The following is a 21,128-nucleotide window of genomic DNA, read 5'->3' as shown; positions in this document are numbered from 1 at the left end:
GGTCTCTACTCATGTAATAAGGCTTGTTGATGCCGTCGTTACGCTCACAGTCTTCACAGAAACACAGGAACAGTGTGTCAATTGCCATCTGTATGATAAAAGACATACAGACACACACACACACACACACACACACACACAAAATGAATATACAAAAAAAATGTATTAATTTAATCAATATCCAGTTTAAAACAGTACGCACACATACAGAGACAAAAAAAAAAACCACAAACACTAAATAAAGGAACATATTTATTATGAGACTTCGGATTTATATTTTACGGTCAGACTTAAAACTTAAAAGGAACTGCAACTAATTTGTTTCCTAATTTGTTTGGTCGATGAAACACACGAAATTCATCTTACACGGCGCTCCGCGAAAAATTACTCATGAGGAAAGTATCCACTTTTACAGTAGCTTGTTTATGTGTCACTGTCAATCATCCTCATGTGTTCTTCTTTGTTTCTTGTCTTTCTCTAAACATTGTTTGTAATCATGTGCGAACGTTCATCTTTGTCTGTGTAATCAGGTAATGTGAATGAATAAATGATACCTGCTTTGAATCATATCAGCCCAAAATTTGTAGACCAGTGAAATTGGTACACGTAATTGGATGTACGTGTACATTTACTCGCTCACAAGTAACATGACTCAGAGAACATAACCATTTAAGCGTTTAGGGTAGTATCCCCTTTTCGTCAGCCAGCCACCACCCTCTCCCCTTCCCCATCCTCCATGGCCAACGTACAAATTGTATGAGTACAGTGGGAACTCGATATAACGAGATCTGAATAACATAATACCTCTGATATAACAAACTAATTTTTCCCGTCCCAGTGAATCTATTTCCTTTGTTTTGTATTGTGTACTGACTATACTAACATAACAAAATATCTGAAATAAAGAACAATCGTCTTGGTCCCAAGGATCTCGTTATTCAATACTGAGTTTCCACTGTAGTTTGGTATCACATGTGTAACAGAGAGGGGAAGAGAAAGGGTAGGGGTGGACATAATTCGCGCTGCCATTTTGTATTGTCTGTGCTTCATTTCGGCAATAGCTATTAAATGCAATGAATGATCTTTGATTGAAAAAAAAAAAGATGTCTCACCTCATACACGAGCAAGAACACGTGACTTATAGAGAAAGCGAAGAGCGCTGCCAGGGCAATGGGTACTGCGTAATAGTTGAGATCCGTTCTGTCCTGCAAAAGGGATATAAAGAAATTAATATGTTTCTTAAAACAGTTATGTAAGGAGAAGGTAATAATTGATGAAACATTGCCGAAAAGACGGATCAGATACATAATCTGTTTTCATTTTACGGTATGTTACCGCGTGACCCAATTAAAGCTCCATAATGTAGTTATGAAAGCGAACATTTCTTTTGGCGAACACTGAAACTGAAAAAAGTTGTTTTGTTTAGGAATGGTGAAGGTGCAAGTTATATTGATATTAATGGTTCAGGAAAAAAACGAGCAAAAGCAACATTTTAGTATAAGGGCAGGATCTTCATGAAGAGAAAAATGTAAAAGACCCAGTACCCAATACAGATGGAATACTATCACAAGTAATCCGTTTTAGAAAAAAAAAGGGTAAGCATTGCACATGTTATCGGTCTTTTTTCTTCCTCTTAAACGATTTTCATATTTCTCTACGAACACCATGTATTATGTGTGATTAATCACTAGTAATTACTTTCTTGAATTTTCATGGCACAGATATTATATCTTTTCAGCTGCATAAATCACAATATATGTTAATATAGCTGTAAGTTCCAACATACCTATCACTACATCCAGTACAACCAATAAAGCGTTATCACTGGCAAGTACCCTGACGGTGGCAATGTGCCTTCTATAGATAAGCTGATTATTATACCTGAAGAGCGGTTGATTATTGACGACGCCGAGACCTAATTCTTGAGCATAAGGTCACGACGCTATTAAAGATAAATTGGAGGGACTTGCTCGAATCCCGTGATCGAACCTGAAGGAGCTGCATTCCGATCACGACGACGCAGGCGGTGACGGTGGCCTTGCCGAGGAGGAGGAGGAAATTGCCCACGGAGTTGATGGCGGCGACGCGCAGGGCGTTGGAGACGAGCAGCGAGAAGGCCTTCTGGGCCGCCTTACAGAAGCCATAGCCATAGATTGCTGAAAAAGAAAGATGGGAAAAAAGTGAGATAGATAGATAGATAGATAGATAGGGAGAAAGATACATGTAAGGAGATAGATAGATAAATAGATAGCGATGTATAAATAGATAGATGGATGGATAGATAGATTTGATTTGATTTGATTTTATTGTTCCACATTTCAAAACATCAAACATGATACGATCGATTGAACATAAGATTGAACATAGCGTCGTAAATTACAAAAAATACAAGAGAAGACAATTTAACAAACATGAAATGTGGGGACCTACTAAAAAGCAAAGCTTGTAATGTATAGGTCCCCGTATATATGAAAGTGTTGGTCTTCTTAAACAACCTAGAAACGAAAACTATGAAAGGAAGGAAAGGGACGCAGGCCCGTAGCCAGGATTTTTCAAGGGGGGGGGGGTGCGGTCACTAAAAAAACGGACCTTCGGTACAAATACCAATGATGACACACACACACACACACACACACACACACACACACACACACACACAATTATATATATATATATATATATATATATATATATATATATATATATATATATATATATTCTTTGGACGACCGAACTACAAAAGTTGTATGAGAATTTGCGCGCGAAGCGCGCCGCAAATTGTGAATTTTGACTGTTTTAATGACGTTTTAAAGTCTCGAGGAAATTTGTATTTTTGTCTGTTGCATGCAATCGCGTTACGGTATTTCATCTGGGAAATAGTAAAAACTCATTTTGCCAGGAAGTTGCAAAGTTTAATTGTGTTCGAGACTCTGCGCAAAATTGAGAATAGTGATTTTCCTGGTGTTGTTTTAACTTTTATTTTTTTCTATATTGTATACCCGCGTTAGCAGGCCTGAAGCCAGGATTTTTAAAGGAAGGGGGGATTGCGTTAATCAACAAAACGATCCTTTGATACTGTCCCGGGAGGGGTAGCGACAATTAAAAGGTGGACACCATGCTCATACATGGACTTTCAAAATGGCCCCTAAACGAGTAATGATCATATGATTTTTTCGGGCCTTAAAAAACAAGTATTCCTTAAATGTTTCCTGCACCCTAAAGAAGTACTTCATCATGATTGAACAATATACCATTTTCCCAAATTTCGGCCTTTTTGATACCCTTTGATTATATACGCTCGTACATCACACTTTCCATCTAATCCGTGAGAAAAAACGACCCCTATTACGCGTTTTCTTTAGCGAGTACGGTCACGGTGTCCACCTTTCAGTTGGAGTTTTCCATCCCATTGGATGCTGTTTGGAAGATGAAACATTCACTTTACTATACAGTATATCAGCCGTTGGTATGCGAGTTTGTCAAAAACGAAAATAAATAAGAAAATTTTTAAAACAAAATGAATTGTAAATGTGAACCATTTATATTTTGCCTCCTTTGTGGTAGGATATTTCCAGCATTTCCGAACTTTCAAATAATCATTTTAGATTTAATAATATTAAAGGTAGTAGATCCGATTCGCAAACATCTCCAATATCAGTCAAATGTCATATCAACCATCATGCTAAGAAGGTTTTCTTTGTGAAATTTGGAGGTCAGTGAAATTCAAAAATTAAACATCCGTTAGCCATTGGAAGAAGTTGAGTGCAAATTCAGACCTCAGGCTTAGTGCTCAGATGTTTTCCTATTTGATTTGATCTGTCTTACTGTGCACACTAAGATACATACTGGAATGGTTATTTCTTATTTATTAAATTATAGTAGCATATTTGGTTACTATCTGTCTCTAGGCATTTTCGAATTTGGGCTGCAAAGAGATCCACTACCTTTAAGTTAGAAGAGAGATAAGTAAATAATGATAAAATAAACAAACAAAAAAGAATGAGTTTCTTTTGTAATACTATCTGACAAACTTTTTACTTTACCATTTTACTTCATAGCTCAGCACTTTCCATTCTCTCTCATACCCTCTTACCCATTACATTTAAATGAAATACAACTAAAATGAGTTTGCGTGCCTGCATAATACTCTTTGGGAATTTAAGTGAAAATGTTCTTAGGTTTTGGCTCACTTTAAAATGAGAACCAATAGAACTGTCATAAAAACATGAGAAAATGTATAAATAATAATCAACACTACATTTCCGAATTTGGCCTGCAAAGAAATCCGCTACCTGTAAGTTAGAAAAGAGATTAGTAAATAATGATAAAATAAACAACAAAAAAGAATGAGTTTCTACCGCCGTATCCAGAACAGAGCCTGAAACGGTGCAGGCTCAAGAAATCGTTTGTATTATAATACGTCTTGAAGTACTGTGTGATACTGTTGACTCAGACTTCTACAAAGCTGTAAGTGAGAATTGTAATCCAATCCGACTCATTACCTGAGATATTTATGAAAATATATCAATAAAGAATGTAAATTAACGATGCGTCACAATGCAGTCTAACGCTCTCACAATGCTATCATACATAGGGTTTTTCACTGACTGTTTTTACTCCGGAGCTCTTGCAATATTCAGGCTTTTGTAATACTATCTGACAAACTTTTTACTTTACCATTTTACTTCATAGCTCAGCACTTTCCATTCTCTCTCATACCCTCTTACCCATTACATTTAAATGAAATACAACTAAAATGAGTTTGCGTGCCTGCATAATACTCTTTGGAAATTATAAGTGAGAATGTTCTTAGGTTTTGGCTCACTTTAAAATGAGAACCAATAGAACTGTCACACTGCTGACAACGGCAGACAGTGAAGGTCAACGGCTCAAATTTTCGTTGGTAGTCTCGTCACGTGATAGTTCTGTATGGATTGTACACGTTCCCTATGACAGTAATTGTGAATGGGTAGTCTAGCTTTACTGCAAATTTGCGTCAGGACTGCTCAACCAATGGACAAGATTCTTATGTCACAAAAATGGGCAGAACCTTTACTTTCTGAAACCGTGCGCCCCAAGTTTGTGCGATCTTCCGTTCTCGAGATATCCCGTCTGGAAGAATTGCAAGACGGCAAAATATGCTCAAATTCGTCAAATTTGGACTGTTCGCCATAGACAATTCTACTCATAAGGTACTTTTCTGATCTAATTTGCGTCACTGCTACAAATGTTACAATAAAGATATATACACATAAATAATCCCTAAAGTGTCCACTTTCAGAATCCGGGCGCCCCAAGTTTGCTTCTTAAACAGTTTAAAAGTTATGGCAGATTTTGTGGAAAAATGCGTCGATTTTTGACCCGTTTTACGTGTTGTAGCGTTCGCGCAGAAGCGCGGCTTCGCAGATGACCGAAAGTTTTCAATATGTAATAGCTCGCACAAATTGATGCATAACATTGTGTGTTTGTGTGCATGGGGACGATCCGATGGTTCATACAACAAAAGGGTTTCGTACAATTATTTTTAACATTGTTAAACGTACTCTTCCACATTTACGTAGCATATAATGTGTTTTTATATTTATTTGGATTGTTATCTTGAGAATTGCTAAAAACCGTTATTATGAAAAAGTGGACCTTTCAGAATTTGGGGGGGGGGGGGGGTGCGTACGCACCCGACGCACCCCCCCCCCCCCCCTGGCTACGGGCCTGGGACGTAAAAGAAAAGAGAGCAAAAAGAGCAAAGGAAAGGAATAAAATATACGAAAGCATAGCGAAATACAAAGTAGCCACCTGTAACGCGTTAACAAGACTCCTTGTCACCCGAGCAACATATACGTAACTGTAAGAATGCGCAAAAACGCACATGATACATAATGATTCATTAATTCAGGAATAGCCTTGACATAAATGACTCAGTAAAAAACAAACAAAAGGCAACCATGGAATACATATGATAAACAACGAATCTGATAAAGAAGAGGGAGTTCAAATAAAATTGCATGTTGTATTATTAGATATAAGCCTGCACAAGGGATTTTTTTAGTTTACGTTTAAAACAGTTCAATGACAACGATTCAATAATGTCGGAGTCAAGGCTATTCCAGAATGTTGGACCTGTATGTACTATTGTTTTAAGAGCAAATGCAGTTCTCACGGGAGAAAAGTGAAATGAATTTTCCTGTCTTGTAGGGTAGGAATGTTAGATAGATAGATAGATAGATAAATAGATAGGTAGATAGGTAGACAGAGAGAAAAAGAGATGTTTGGAGAAAGATTGATGAATAGAGGGAGAGAGATAGGGAAGGCCGGGTAGAGAGGGGGAGAGAGCTTGATAGATTCCTTCCTTCCTTCCTTCATTCATTCATTCATTTTCAATCTCTTACAAAAAGAGAATATGAGTATGATTTTCTTAAACAGAAAATAATAATTTGCATATTTTAACATTCAAATTAACAATAAGCTTAATTTGCATATGCACACTCGATAAAAGGAAGGTTAAGAAAACAGAAACATTTTGAGTATAAAACGCTGGACAGATAGATAAATGATAGATACATAGATATCTAGAGAGAGGGAGAGATGTCAGAGGGAGAAAACAAGCTTGTGTAAAAGTCACTCTTTCTGCATGCTCAAACTCCCCTCTCTTCTTCTTCTTTCTATCTTCATTTTTTTTTCGATTTTGTCTGTAAGTCACTTAAACCTTTTCAACACTACTTTACTCGGTAGAATACCGTACTGTGCTGGTGCTAGTAGGTAATAACAGACTATACATAAGAAATGGCGTGGCGACTGACCTATTTCGATGTAGGCGTTTCTGTTGAGATACCGGAGAACTTTCTCGAAAAGCCAGAGGAAACACTGCAAGCACTTGAGTATGAACTGGGCAACCGTTGACTGCGAACCCTTCAGTCTGGTTATATTCAGTCACACGTACACAGATCCACATGGTTAGATAAAGACAATCATCAGAAATGATGAATGCAGAGATAGAGAATATGATTTGTCTTCATATAAGTCTACACACATACATACATCATTATGCGTGTTACAAATACATCTCTTTATTTGAAATACATAATGTGTATTACATAATAACATCAAGAGGAGAGAGAAAGAGAGAGGGATGGATGACATGAACAGTAACTTTGAATGGAACAGCGCTATCTCTTTTTGCACCCTTTCACCTTAAAGATTAAGTCATGAAGAATAATTGCGTACATATGTATATCAATCGCATATAGTTTTAATTTGTTGAAAGATTTCGGATATTTCGGATTTTTGGTTTCTCACAAGATAATATTGTTCGATGGAAATAAGGAAAGCATAAACTGTTTCTCATCATTTCAAAATTTTTATTAATTTCTTGTTATTCCTCTATCTTTTTTTTTCCTGCTGCGTTGTATCGCTTGGTCCTCTTTTGAAAAAAAAACAACCAAAATAAACAACAAAAAAAAAAACCAAAACAAAACAGCTTTTAGGACTCTCTCTCTGCAACTTTGCTAGCCTTTATCATGTTTGAATATAGCGATGCTAGTTAAAGGGATAGTACAGTATTGGTGGAGATGAGAATTAGGCTTTAAACTTTTTGCGAGATACCAAGAAAACACTTATGATATAGTACAGAGCATACCATTTTAAGAGGAATTCAAAGTTTATTTGATGAAAATCGGGTTTGGAATGACTGAAACATCCAAAAACATAGTAAAACAAAGCGATCGTAATAAAGTGTGGGTCCCACACTTTATTAGAATCGCTCCTTTTTGGATATTTCAGCCATTTCAAAACCAATTTTCGTCAAATAAACGTTGAATTCCTCATAGAATTACATGCTCTGTCATATTTCATAAGAGGTTTCTCATTATCTCACCAAAAAAATGTTAGAAACCTGAAATTAGGTCTCAACCAAAACTATACGATCCCTTTAATCATTAGTATCGCTTGTGCCATTAGCGACAAAGAGTTCAGGCAGCAGCGACTTCAGAGTAAACCCCCAACTATTAGACGGGTGCAAATGACAATTTCGTTGCTGTGGTAATGCACTCACTTTGACTGAATGAAGCCGAGAATTAGCCTGGCAAACATGACGATGGCAATGAGAAGAGAACCAAAGGCTAGGGATCCAAGGTGGTAACTGCAAAAGAGAAGAAGAAGAAGTAGAAGAAGAAGAAGAAGAAGAAGAAGAAGAAGAAGAAGAAGAAGACAAAGAAGAAGAAGCAGGAGAAGAAAAAGAAAAAGAAGAAGAGGAGGAAGAAGAAGGATACAAAGAAGAAGAAGAAGAAAAAGAAGAAGAAGAAGAAGAAGGACGAAGAAGAAGAAGAGCGATGAACACAAGATAAAGAACATAATTAGGATTTTTTTTTTTTATTACGGAAGTGCGACCATGAGATACAATTGCTGCTGGCATGAAACTCGTAATCTACCCTCCTTTCATTTCTTCTTCTTTTTATGGCATCAGATCTGGTCCATACCACTACTTTATCTGTCTAACTTAACCCTATGCGTGTCAGATTAATCTCCTATCCTTAGACAAGTGTGTGAAATTTGTGCACATTTTGACTTATTGGCACAGACAGAGTTAATTATAGATCTGTACATTTTTTTTTTCCTCTTTCTGTCACATATTTCTTTTCGGCTTTACTCATTCCTAATCATGACTATATTGTTCACCTGCCAAAAAAGTAAATATAACACACGGTTGCCAGATTATTGTGTGCTTGCCTCTGTTTGTAGGTCCCTGCTTGATGGATATTCATTAACACTGATGAATTATTCATGACATGAGTCAGTAATTGGCGCTTATCAAAATCTAATTACCATATGATTCTTGCGATTGACTTCAGTATGGGAATCCGGAGGCTTCGCTTGTCTCGCGTGAAAAACCAGTCAGCTACAGCGCCCGCTATGGTGCATTGCTGACAGGCCAGGATGAATTGCGTCACCCACAGAAATCCAAAGATGTAGTACCAACCCATGTACTATGAATAAAGGGAAGGGTAAAAGCACATCTTATGCTTATAGATAGACAGCAAGAAGAGCAAAATGTGTAGGCCCTATAGGAAAAGTATGAAAGATAAGTAAGGTTTGGAACAAGTTTAACCGTCTTGTCTTAAATTATACTTGTGCTAAGCATATGCAAATAAGTACTTCAATAGATTTTTCTTGAGTGGTTCACAATCTACAAGCTTGCTTTTTGGTGGGCCTCTCAGTTCTTTTTTTTTCCCAACTGAAACATTACCTTGTATATTTTTGCAAGTATACATGCATATATATGTAACTTTATTATTGCATCATTTGATATCATTTGCAAGTTGTATGTATACGATTGTGATATAATTCCTAATCTATACTGTGTTATGTTCTGTTGGAAAAAAGAGAAGAACGAAAAATAAAATGAAATGAAAAATGAATGAACTGAAACTATAGTTTTAGTAATAGGTGATATACACAGGTTGGGGAAAAAAAAGAGCTTCGTCGGTTTCAACTGAAAGTTAGCAGATATAGGCTACCAAAGATATTTTAAGATATACTGGCATATAGTAATATAGATAGGGAACAATAAACTACTACTTTAGGAATACGACATATTAACAACACAGAGTAACGAGAAAATGATGTAAGAGTATCGACAATGGGAGGCTATCATGTAACAACAAATTTAAATCAATCAAATCTTAGATGTTGCACTTCCAATTAGTGTTGATGTTGTTGTCGTTGTTTTGGAAGAAAGTCAGAGAGAAGAAAGTAGGGCCCTATAAAACAAATATTCCAAGTGTTGCTACAGTGATAAAGATGCCAGTGAATAATATCCACAGTAACAGTTCTTCTAGAACCCCTGGGTTACCTTTGAGAAATTGTCTGTCACGTAAACGACAAAGCCGTGCTCGGTAGTTTCTGGCTTCCCGGCGGTTGCTACGTAAAGGTAGATGAACACCCAGCCGCCACAGAATCCAAGAAGGATGAGACTAGTCTGTGAAAGAAAATGATGAAAAAAAAACAACAACAACAACTTAAGGATAGGACTGACAGACAGACACCGTCAAATGAACTAAGAAATCAGTTAAGTTGTCGAGCAATTTCTTTGCGCTACGAAAGATACATATCATTGATGAAATGAATTTAATACTGTAATAATTATATAAAATTATAATCAAAATGTATAATCAAATTAAATGGGAGAAATACACTGAAAAATTTCTGGAACGATTTATTAGTAAGTTTTTTTTTTTGCTCTTTTTTTGTGGAGAGCCGCTAATGCAAGTGTTAGGGGGATCAAAACAGGGCGTTTAAGAATATTTTCACCCGAAAGAGCTGCATGCATAGGATGTTGGAAAAGGTTGTCGAGAAATGACATTGTTGTCTTCATTTTATGTGTTTGTTTGTTTTTTGTTTGTTTACTCTGAGTGATGACTCGTGTTGTTGCTTGGATATCAAACAACATAAGCAAACTGTTTAGCACATGTGACACCATATTACCAAAGCTGCTATTATTATTATTATTATTATTATTATTATTATTATTATTATTATTGTTATTATTATTATTATTATTATTATTGTTATTATTATTATTATTATTATTATTATTATTATTATTATTATTATTATTATTATTATCGTCATTATTATTTGATCGACGTAGGCCTACATAATTATACATTGCAGACAAACAGTTTGATTATTTGCAACGACTTCGACTTCGACTGTCTGTCACACAAAGAATTATCACTCTCTTTAATATAGAGGTCTCCAAACAGTCATTTGCGAAAAAAACAACAACAACCCATAATACTTACCCATAGCGGTTGTAGGAGTAAGAAAGGAATTGCTCCAATCGCCTTCCCGGCTTCTTTGAAGAGCGCCACCACGAGGGCAATCCGTTTGAACATTACCAACAAGACGAGCAACAAGATAACCTGGAGAGGGGGGAAAGGTGACACAGGTAAACGAGATAGACAGGATCGTACGGAGTCAACAAACTTTGCAGCTGAATAAAATACAGTTAACAGGTTAGGTCATTTCGGCGTGCCAAGTAGGACAATTTATATAGTAAAAACTTTAGATAACAGACGACTGAAACGTCCGCAATAGAAGTGATCATAAAACAGGGACTCGGTCTAATGGACTACACTATGCATTGGCTCTTGAGCATTTACCACAATATATCAGATTGATTTTAAGCACTCTTCTAGCATGTTCACCAAAGCCAGTCCGATGTTTTCCGACTTGTGAATAGGGTATCTAACATGAACAGATAGTAGCATGTCAATCATATTCAGGGGAGGGGATCTGAAATAAGAATTGCGAGTATTGTTCTAAACATGGTAAAATATATATCATGAGCAACTTTGCATTTCGATTTTATCTGAATGTTAACTTATAAAAGCTACGACATTTCCATCAAGCTCACCGTCACCGACGAAGCAACACTGGCGTATATGAGCATCGTCTTCACGTTCTCTTTGTCCTGCGCGAGCCGTTCTGTGTGGGTTAAAAGTGGCAGAACAGACAACTTGAATAAAAAAAAAGAATAACTTGCGTTTATCAAATGAGACATAACACCCTTTTAAAGTGCCGCTTCACACCATGTTCAAATTCACGTTAATAAATGGAGAAGAGAATCAGGTGAACAAAGTGGTAAAAATGTTCATCAAAATATAGCGAAAATAAATAATATCATAAAAGAAGTTATTTGAAATTTCACAGGTTTTCACCGAAGACTCGATAATTGGAAGATACGATGACGTCATCACCTCAAAACTCTTGAAATGGCCTAGGAAAACTAAGTTGTTGAATTCTGTCGAACAATTTTTCTTCCTTTTTTTAAGATCAGAATTTGCTTTGCTTTGTTTCATTTATCAAAAGTGAACCTTAAAATGATTTAGAATAGATTGTAAGCTAGGTATTTTTGTCGGCTGAGCATTCATCACCAAATGGTAGGAATTTGCGTAGCATTTTCCCCATTTTCCTTATTTTAGTCGTACAAATTGACTAGAATCAAACATAAGTTTAGCTGTGTTGAATATTTCACATTGCTTTACTGCACAGCTGCTCCTTTGTGATATATCTCTGAAAGCTAGACGTAAATTGTCTTAAATCGTCGAAATTACAACCAATACCATTTATACGTTTCTTTAAATTTCATATGTACCGGATATATAAAATAAAACAGCACATATTGTATATGTTGTAAACTGAAATGACACTACCCTTGTCCCCGATGAGATATTTTTCAAACAAAAATATTCAGAGGGTACATAATAGATTTGTTAAAAGTCAAAACGAATTAAACAACGTGTGCCCTGCATGTTTGATTCTGACTGTCTGATTGATCGCAAGCCTGGCCAGGTCAGATTTTAATTTTACAGACTTCCAGGCGTAACATTATTTTGATATAACAGTTTATGGCCGAGTGTTGAGGAAGTGAGAACACGACATTCTATGAAAGTACGCACGACTGGTTCAGCATGTTTCCTCGTGTGTCTCCGGTAGCAGGGTCTACATGCACATTCATCAGCACGATTGTCGTCGAATCATACCAGCGAAACTAATTGACGTCACTATTGATGTCGTCACTAGCACAAACTTACCCTCGGATGGCGTTGCTCGAAACTTCGCTCTGAACGTGTACCACTGGTACCAGAGGAACCCCGTGCCGCCCAGGCTACCTATCACGAAGCCCACGACCATCGTCCAAATGATGGCGCCGGCGAAGAACCGGAGGAGGAGGATGACGACGATTGAAAACGCTTTCAAGAAAATGAAAAGAGGGAACAATGCCACTTCCGTTCCTGTTGTTTTGTTGCTCTTGTGTCTGCGACTGTTGTTTTGTTAGGCCACTGAATACGAATAAACGTTTACTCAGTATTTCAAGCTCCTCCTTCCCTCCCTTTCTTTTCTCTTCCTACATTATAGAGTCTATACTATTATGTGGCCGTGAGATCATCTACCCACTTTTCTGTTTCATTATCTATATAGATTATTCCATTTATATCAATGACAGTGTTTATCTTCCGTCTACCTAACGGCATGTCCCTCTGCACTGGGCCTATACGTCATGTGCTTAACAGTAGACACGCAATTAATACCTGTAACATACACCTCATCAACACGCCTCGTTCAGGAGTAACAGAGTACCATTATTAAGCTTTACCAATTTTTAGGTTGTTTTTTGAATGACCGTTGGAGGAAAGATCGGTAAAATGTGAAACATAATAACGTGTGTAACATTTTAACCCTTGTCCGCTCATTTTTCCCCCTCTCGGCACACACGGTGTCAAATTGTCAAAAGGAGAACATGGAGAAGAAGAGGAAAACATAATTGGGCCGAATTCAAAGGAGAGCCAGTTATCTCATAGAGCATATGAAGAGCTTGCTTCCAAAAGGCGCTAAATCCATCATTTCTCAATGGATTTAGCGCCTTTTGGTTGCAAGCTCTTCATATTATGAAAAGTAAAGATGATACTATAAAATAGGAAAAACCATTCATACATACCAAACGCCATGAGGCACAGGTAGACGATGTCACGCCATGATTTTTCCAGGTCTCCAAGTACATTCTATGGTTGACATAAGACAGGGAGTGTTAGAAGAGACAGTAAACCAATGAGTCGGGTTTAAATAACAACCAACATTGACCAATATCTTCTTCTTTCATCCTATTCGACAGCATTCTGTCATTTGGTTTTTTTTTTGTACCCTCAGCCCTCGACAAAAGACTCTTATTGTTTGATCTAAGTCCAAAACATAAGTATCATTCTTAAATTTATCAGTGCACATCTTTTAAGAATTTTGCCAAAGTGACAACACGCCCGCGTGGTCAAGATGTCAAAATGACTATGTGCGGCTTCCAATTAAATGACGTCTGTCAGCAGATCAGGGTCCCGTTTCACAAAACTTGTTATCAGTGACAACTGCCACATTTTTGTGACAAATTTACACTTAACCAATCAGATGCATTGATGTCAGTATCTTATAACAACTATGACAACTTGTCATTAATAGCAAGTTTTATGAAACGGGGCCCAGACTGGTCACTCAACACATTCATAATAACATTAATCAAAGCATGGACCAGACTCCTTTGACATTGATCTGATATTGTTATTGTTTTCACCGATTCGAAGGTTTTATGATTATAGTCTATTACAACGAATATCATTCACTGTAACTTCTCTTATAACTCACTCGGCAAGAAGAATTCAAATCATAGTGATTTTTTCAAATGTTACGAGGAAAGAAAACTTCGCACTTTACCTGAACGATGTCTTTGTTAAGAAGAGAAGATGCGACGCCAATCACTTCGGTTGGAATGCAACGAAAAAGGACTGGTTTACTGTGTACAGAGATAACAAGGACATAATCATTTCAATGCGATTTTCTATTTTACCATCATGTTGCAGTACAAGATCAAAAGATACAAAGATATATAAATCAAATAAAAGAAAATAAATGGCAGGAACCGTAAGAAAAGCAGTGCGTATAAAACGGACCATAGTAAGCATTCCGTTGAATACTGGCGAAGTGTTGACGAAAATGCCGGGGACAAAACAAATACAACATTAGGCTTAAAATCCTACAAATGTGCGGTTTCTTCCAAGATTTGCGTCCGGGATGTTAAATTCCAAATGTTACATTCGCTAGACTGTATCAGCAACAGCATTCCATGCGCAATGAAGCACGGTAATCAATGTTGCATTGTCCACCCACGTGCTACAACATTGCAATAATCAGTTTTTTTTGCCTCGTTTGCGTAAGTGCATGACATGATTTGTTCTTTAAGAGCATATGTTTCGGTCTGACCAGCACTGACCCTCTTTATACGAGCACTACTTTAATTATGATATTTCCCTTCATTGTTTATGCATTATACTTGCCCGCGTGCTGACAAAGGTAATTACGTATATGGGTTAGTACAGTGCTTCACAGCAGGGCGCAAGACTCCCGCAGGAGGGCCGCGATGTCTTCCCAAAGTAAGAATGAAAAAGATTTATATTCCATCTACACAAATTGTAACTGGGCGTCAAAAAAACAACAATAACAAACAAACGAACAAACAAACAAACAAACGAAAAGTTAGAAATAGCTGAAGTGGGTCTTGGGTTAGAAAAAAAGAAAAGAAGATAGGTTGAGAAGCCCAGACACCCGACGTGTTAGGCAAACGACCGATAATTGTCAAAGCGCGCGTGGATGGTTACCTTGGCAACAGCGGTGTGGGCGGACACTCGGCGCGGACCCCCTGATCAGTCGCAGTGAGATAGCTGTCAACAGCCACATCGTACGAACACAGCTCCGTGATGTTGCTCGCTGCCAGATTGTAGAGTCCCGACCGGCTGAGCACGGTTTCGTTGTTGCACTGGGCGACGCAGAGCCGCTTGGACTCTATTACGCCAGTGAAGGCGACTTTGTCGAAGAAGAACACGTACCTGGTAGTATTGGAGAGAAACACGAGCTAAAGCATAATCAAAGCTTTGGTAACATCAATGTTACTAGAGATTTGCACGTTGACTTGCTTCAGAGTTCACGTTCACATGGCGACCAATTCTTAGGCAGTTATAGGTTATATGTTGCGAATATTAACGGCAACAGATGACGTCGGATAAATTGCCTTGGCTGTGGGGAAAAAAACAACAACTCCATGACGTTCAAAAGGAAAGCATTGAACTTCATGCACGAAGCGAAGCCATTGAACTTCATGCACGAAGCGAAGCCATTGAACTTCATGCACAAAGCGAAGCCATTGAACTTCATGCACGAAGCGAAGCCATTAGCGATTACTTGAAAATGAGGAATTAAAATCAATTGTTGGACTTCAGTCTGCCTTTTGGATAAACAGTGTTATTTATGGCCTCTTGCTATTCCGTATGATAGGTACATTTATATGCTAATGAACTTACGGCCACAATCATTGTTATTTACAATATTCCTGAAGTAACACTTGCTCGTTTTTTTTTTTCTTCTTCTACTCCACTATTCCTACTAATTTTATGTCAGTCGGTCAGAAGTACCCTACAATGTATTATACATCACGTAGTATAATGGCATGTTTACAAAATATCTGTCATTATAAGCAACTTAGACAAGCAAGAGCATTGGCTGATGGGGCATTCCCATGATACTTTGCTAGCCAGGAAGCGAAAAGTATAAAAACTCACGGTCTATCCGTCATATCCCTGCCGGAGAGAGATACGTTCGATATGGGGCTGTTTTTCCGGCCGCAAACGTTGCCGAAGCTGTCGTCCCCGTAGATCAGTCTTGCTGGGTTCCCATCACGGAGGGCCAAATAAGTAACATAACCCTTATCGGGGAAGTCGGAAAGAAAATGATACACAAATTCTAAGTACGTATCGTTTTGCATTTTCTGTTAAGCTCTGTCTTTGTTATGCGCCACTCCGACTGTATTTTTAACAAATTTGATCATCTTGTAATGTACACATTTTAGAATAATTTTTGTCCAATATAGATGCAGTGAACTCCAGTTATAATTAACAAGAGAATAACGATAACGATAACGAAATACTCGTACAACAAAGTAAAAGTTAATTTCCTAAACCCATCATCTGTCTTTCTTTCTGTACTTAACTGTTCAGCTATAGCGAAATTTCTATGTAACAATAGAAAACTGCCGGTCCCCAGGACTTCGTTATGACGGGAGTCGCCTGTGTGTGTTCGTTCTCAAAGAACGGTCAAAGAAACAAACACATAAACAGAAAAAAGAAATACCAAAAATTAATTCACTATTCCGTTTCAAAACAGTGCTTTAGAGGTACTGTTTACCTTGGGGAGCAGTGATTTTAAAAGTATTCAATTGATCATATTTGATGTATATTATATATGTATAGGTCAGCTGTATCACATAACACCATACCATATCAAATTTTCGTGATAAAGTCTAGAATATAAGGAGATATTACAATTTTTCTCAATAAATCATAATTATTCTAGATGGTTTAGTCTTGAAACATTTTTATTGTAACTATGGTTCACATTTTGTATATTTAACAATACTTTACATCGTTTACACTCATTCAAATTTTTATAGTGGTTGTTTTTATCCCTATCACACATTTTAGGACTATTTTGAAGCATTCATCCTGGGTTTTTCTATCTGCGAATGGTAGATTATGCCTCTAACTTAAGTCTGAAGAACGCCCTCACCATTCCGCCGAGGAATACAAGGAAGATGATGAGGCAGGGCACGTCGCGACAGCTTCGTTGTCGCAGCGGTCCTTCGAAGCCGTCGTCCTCGCGGTCAGCCGGGTCGGTCTGCAGGTGAAGGAGATAGCGGAGAAAGGAGATAATGGTTTGAAGGGAGGGAGGAAGGCAGAAAGAAAGGAAGGAGAATCAGAACAGAAAAATCAAGAGGGGAAAAGATAAAGAATAAAGAGAAGGAGATATAGGACTTAGAAGAAGAGAAGGAAATGAGGAAGAAGACGCAGGAATAGAAAAAAGATAATGACGACGAAGATCATCTCGAAGATGATGGAGAGTAAGTAGGAGGGAAGATGAAGACGAATGGCAGAAGTTCAGAAAGAAGTTGTTGAATAGACAAGTCAAAGCTTTTCACTTTGCGAACATTTCAGATAAATGGAAATAATACTTTTCTATCTTGCGCATTTTCAGAACTTCAAAAAATCTATACTGGTCAGTATATGGTCAGACTTTGATGACATGCAACCAAAGTGCTCAGATAAGGTGAAGTTTGCAAAAGGAAATACATGTAGGCCCTACTTACTTTCTTTCGCGAAGTTTCTCCCATAGCGTACTGCCTTGGTCTATCTGGGCTTCTGTCAGAGTTTACTTGATCATTCTCGTTAGCTTCTGTGTCGAGTGAGGAACCCATTCTATTTCATTGAGTTGATGCCATTCTTTTTTCAGTTACATGCTTTATTCCTGTTCAGCTTTTCCCTCATTTATCCTTTGCACTGTACCATCCCCCTGTGTTTCTTTGTTTATAAAGAAGGACGTGTATCCTCACTCATGCATTGAAAAATTCCTATACGTGAATGGTATCCAGGGAGAAGTCTCATTTTGTGGCGCGTGATGTCATAAAAAGCAATGCGCGCAAGATGCGTCGCAGAACAATGGTCATGACGGCATAATCACGCCACAGCGCAACGCAATGATACAGTTTAGTGCCGTATCTTGGCACTGGTGCAGTTAACATTCGTGTGCATAATGTGGAGGAAGGGAGCGGTGGAGGAAGGGAGCGGTGGTGATATTTGATCATGGAACATCAGAATTGCGGACAGTTTTTCGTTGCCGGGTATGTGCCCAAAGGGAAAAAGACATTATGTGCACTTACACGAAACGGTTGAACTCGGTTTCCACCTCCAAAACAAGACATGTTTCCTCAGGCAAGTGACCAGCTTCTACTAACTGCGTAGTTCCACAAGATGTTGGATTCAAGGTTCTGCAAAACAAGACATTACAAGAAACAAAGTTTTATATATATATATACATATATATATACATATATATATATATATATATATATATATATATATATATATATATATACAGTATATAAAGGACTTAACCACAACATGGCGGGGCGGTACAAGAACAGTAAATCTATTGACAGCAAATATGAATATATATTCAAATCAAAGAAGTGAAGTGTAGAATCAGGCATTGCAAAGTATTGACATAAATCATATTTTTTTTCGGTTATTAGATCTCAACAGAACCACTTTCATTCCCGAGGGCGTGCAATCGTTGCAATATAGCAGCTTATCAATTTTATTGTTGTTGTATATTCATGGTTTCATCTTTTATCATCATTTATGACTGCACTTACAGTATTTGACTTATTGTGGTCATGATCATTTGAGTTTAATGTATATCTGACCTATATCTATCGTATGATATCAATATCACAGAACAGATCATCGCTTCATGTTGAATCGATGGTTTTATCAGTCTTTATGGTAATAGTTTCCTCTATGATCTCGAATAGAGTCATTTGATTTGCCCCTTTATTACATAATTATATACCATTACATAAATATAAACATAAAAAGTATTACATAAATACAAGTACACGCGGTATTGAATCTGATCATTAATTTGCTATCAAACTGCCCGGTTTCCAATAAAACGATCTTGACGGTTTCATTGTGTCTACGCTCCTTTATCTATGATATCGTACGTAAAAAGAAAAAACATTAACAAAACACATTGACACAACTAGATTAGCTTTAATATTATATTTGAAACTTATTCCCAATGAATTCTGTTTGTTGCTGTTTTTATTTTTCCGAGCCGTGAACGAACCTACCTTACCTAAAGAACCAGATTTCCAAGCCCATTCATATATTTTCCCCGCATTAAACAAACTCCATGATGGGACAAAATTTTTAATTTGAGATGCTGTCCTGTGCCCGACTTTGAGTAATAACGGGGGTATACAAAAATGGGATGCGTAAAGGCCGATACAATGTGCAAAACTAAGCAAAAAAAAAAAAAAAAAAAAATCAGGGTTAAAGATCGAATTTACAGCTCATACAAATCACAAACATTCGATATACTTTGATGGGCATGGTTGGAATATTTTCTCTGTAACGTTTTTCATCCGTTTGCTGCGTACGAACTGGTTCCCGTTCCTCGGTCTATTCAGACATGGTTTGGGATTCATATCATAAACCATCCGATAGAGCCAATTCTAGTCACTTTCATGATATCATGATGATAAACATTGCGTTGGTCAGGTTCATGACCCCGTCTCATGTTTCGGTCTCAGCGACGTGTTGAGGGTACAGCTTTAACAGTAGTCCATCGTCTTATCCGTGCACCAAGCCACGGCAGCATCATACGACGCAGTCTCATCATTAAATCTCATCTATACAATTTGCCAAAGTATAGGTATTAAGACTCTCAATCTTACATCTACATCTTTTTATACGAAGTGTCATTTTTATCTCAAAATAATAATGTTGACGTTATGAGAACATTGGATATTCATGATCGTTTTGTCGGTCTAGTCTATGAAGGTCTGAAATTTCTATTTGAAAACTTTCACTGACTGCACTTTCAACACTCAAATAAAATTAAAATGCTTAAATGTGTCATTTTCAGATATTTGGAAGCACTGTCAGTAAAAGCCAGAGGATGCCTGTACAGAATCAGAATTAACTTTTAAAGTTCATATGCAAAAACGACTAATCTCTATACACTAGACCAAATACTCTCTACCTTTCGTAATCACGGAGCATATTAGAATATCACAAACTGTCAACAACAGCAATTAAAGCATGACTCCATACTTTACTGCGAGACTTTCATCTTTTGTGTTTTAAACACCGCTCAAAATTAGCACAAAATTATTCACCGAAATATCAAATAAACCAATTCCAAATTTACCTGGTGTTGCAAACTTGGTCAAGTTGATAGAGGAGGGTTTGCGTCGAATTCCATGGTCGGAGATTTCAAGGTAAAGAAATCGTCGCATCGGCAAAAGTCGACTGTGTCCAAGTGATCATCCAACTTTATCTCAAGTGAATTGATGCGCTAGCAGCCTTACGAACCTATTTAAGTTCGTAATATGGCATAAGAATTGCATCTTGAGAATAGACTTGGTTTACCTCCACCAAAGTTGTCCACAAACTGGTCAGAGAACGAGACCTACGCAGCTCGAGCGCTCGCAGCCCTTTCGGAGAGCTCGCGTCTGTGAGGGCATGGTGGGATGTGGTGAGCGTGACAATCTTGTAATCGGTCTCGGCACAACAAGGTACGGTTACCATGGTGATGACCCATTGCTCTCTCTCCCTCTCTCTCTCTCTCTTCTTTTTCTCCTTCTTCTTCTTCTTCTTCTTCTTCTTCTTCTTCTTCTTCTTCTTCTTCTTTAGTTCTTCTTCTTCTTCTTCGCCCTCCTTGGAACACACACCGCAAGAAAAAAATTAAATGTGCATTAGTTTATTTTTTTCTTTCTTTCTTTTTTTCCATTTTCTTCTTTCTATACCTCAATGTCATCTGATCCTCTGCTGACACGGCCAATGAACCCCGACAGTTTACCAGGATCTGAGTACAAAATGATGCACGCACAAATTTCTGTCTTCCGGGTAACGTGTAGGCGTATGTTTGAGCAATAGTTGAGATAAGAGTGATGGCATGAAATAAAGATGTATAAT

At 37.5% G+C, this 21,128-nt stretch overlaps 1 protein-coding gene across 1 annotated transcript; it reads right to left on the bottom strand.

Annotated features, from left to right (window-relative positions):
* Positions 1 to 4: 4 nt before the first annotated feature.
* LOC139708520 (choline transporter-like protein 1) lies at positions 5 to 20,593 on the bottom strand (the record flags this gene model as incomplete). The annotated part of the gene is made up of 17 exons (XM_071620462.1): positions 20,362 to 20,593; positions 18,305 to 18,412; positions 17,158 to 17,265; positions 16,155 to 16,297; positions 15,198 to 15,425; positions 14,257 to 14,335; positions 13,496 to 13,559; positions 12,591 to 12,749; positions 11,411 to 11,481; positions 10,797 to 10,916; positions 9,845 to 9,970; positions 8,818 to 8,978; positions 8,048 to 8,134; positions 6,798 to 6,913; positions 1,990 to 2,156; positions 1,113 to 1,205; positions 5 to 88 (listed from the first exon to the last, which is right to left on the bottom strand). Coding segments are annotated over exons 2-17 (1,848 nt in total), but the record flags the coding sequence as incomplete, so codon positions are not given.
* Positions 20,594 to 21,128: the final 535 nt, after the last annotated feature.

Source organism: Diadema antillarum, unplaced genomic scaffold (assembly GCF_040938485.1).
Source record: "Diadema antillarum isolate AM-2024a unplaced genomic scaffold, OU_Dant_1.0 seq00001346_RagTag, whole genome shotgun sequence".
Taxonomy (NCBI): Eukaryota; Metazoa; Echinodermata; class Echinoidea; order Diadematoida; family Diadematidae; genus Diadema; species Diadema antillarum.
This window is presented reverse-complemented; position numbering and strand designations above follow the sequence as displayed.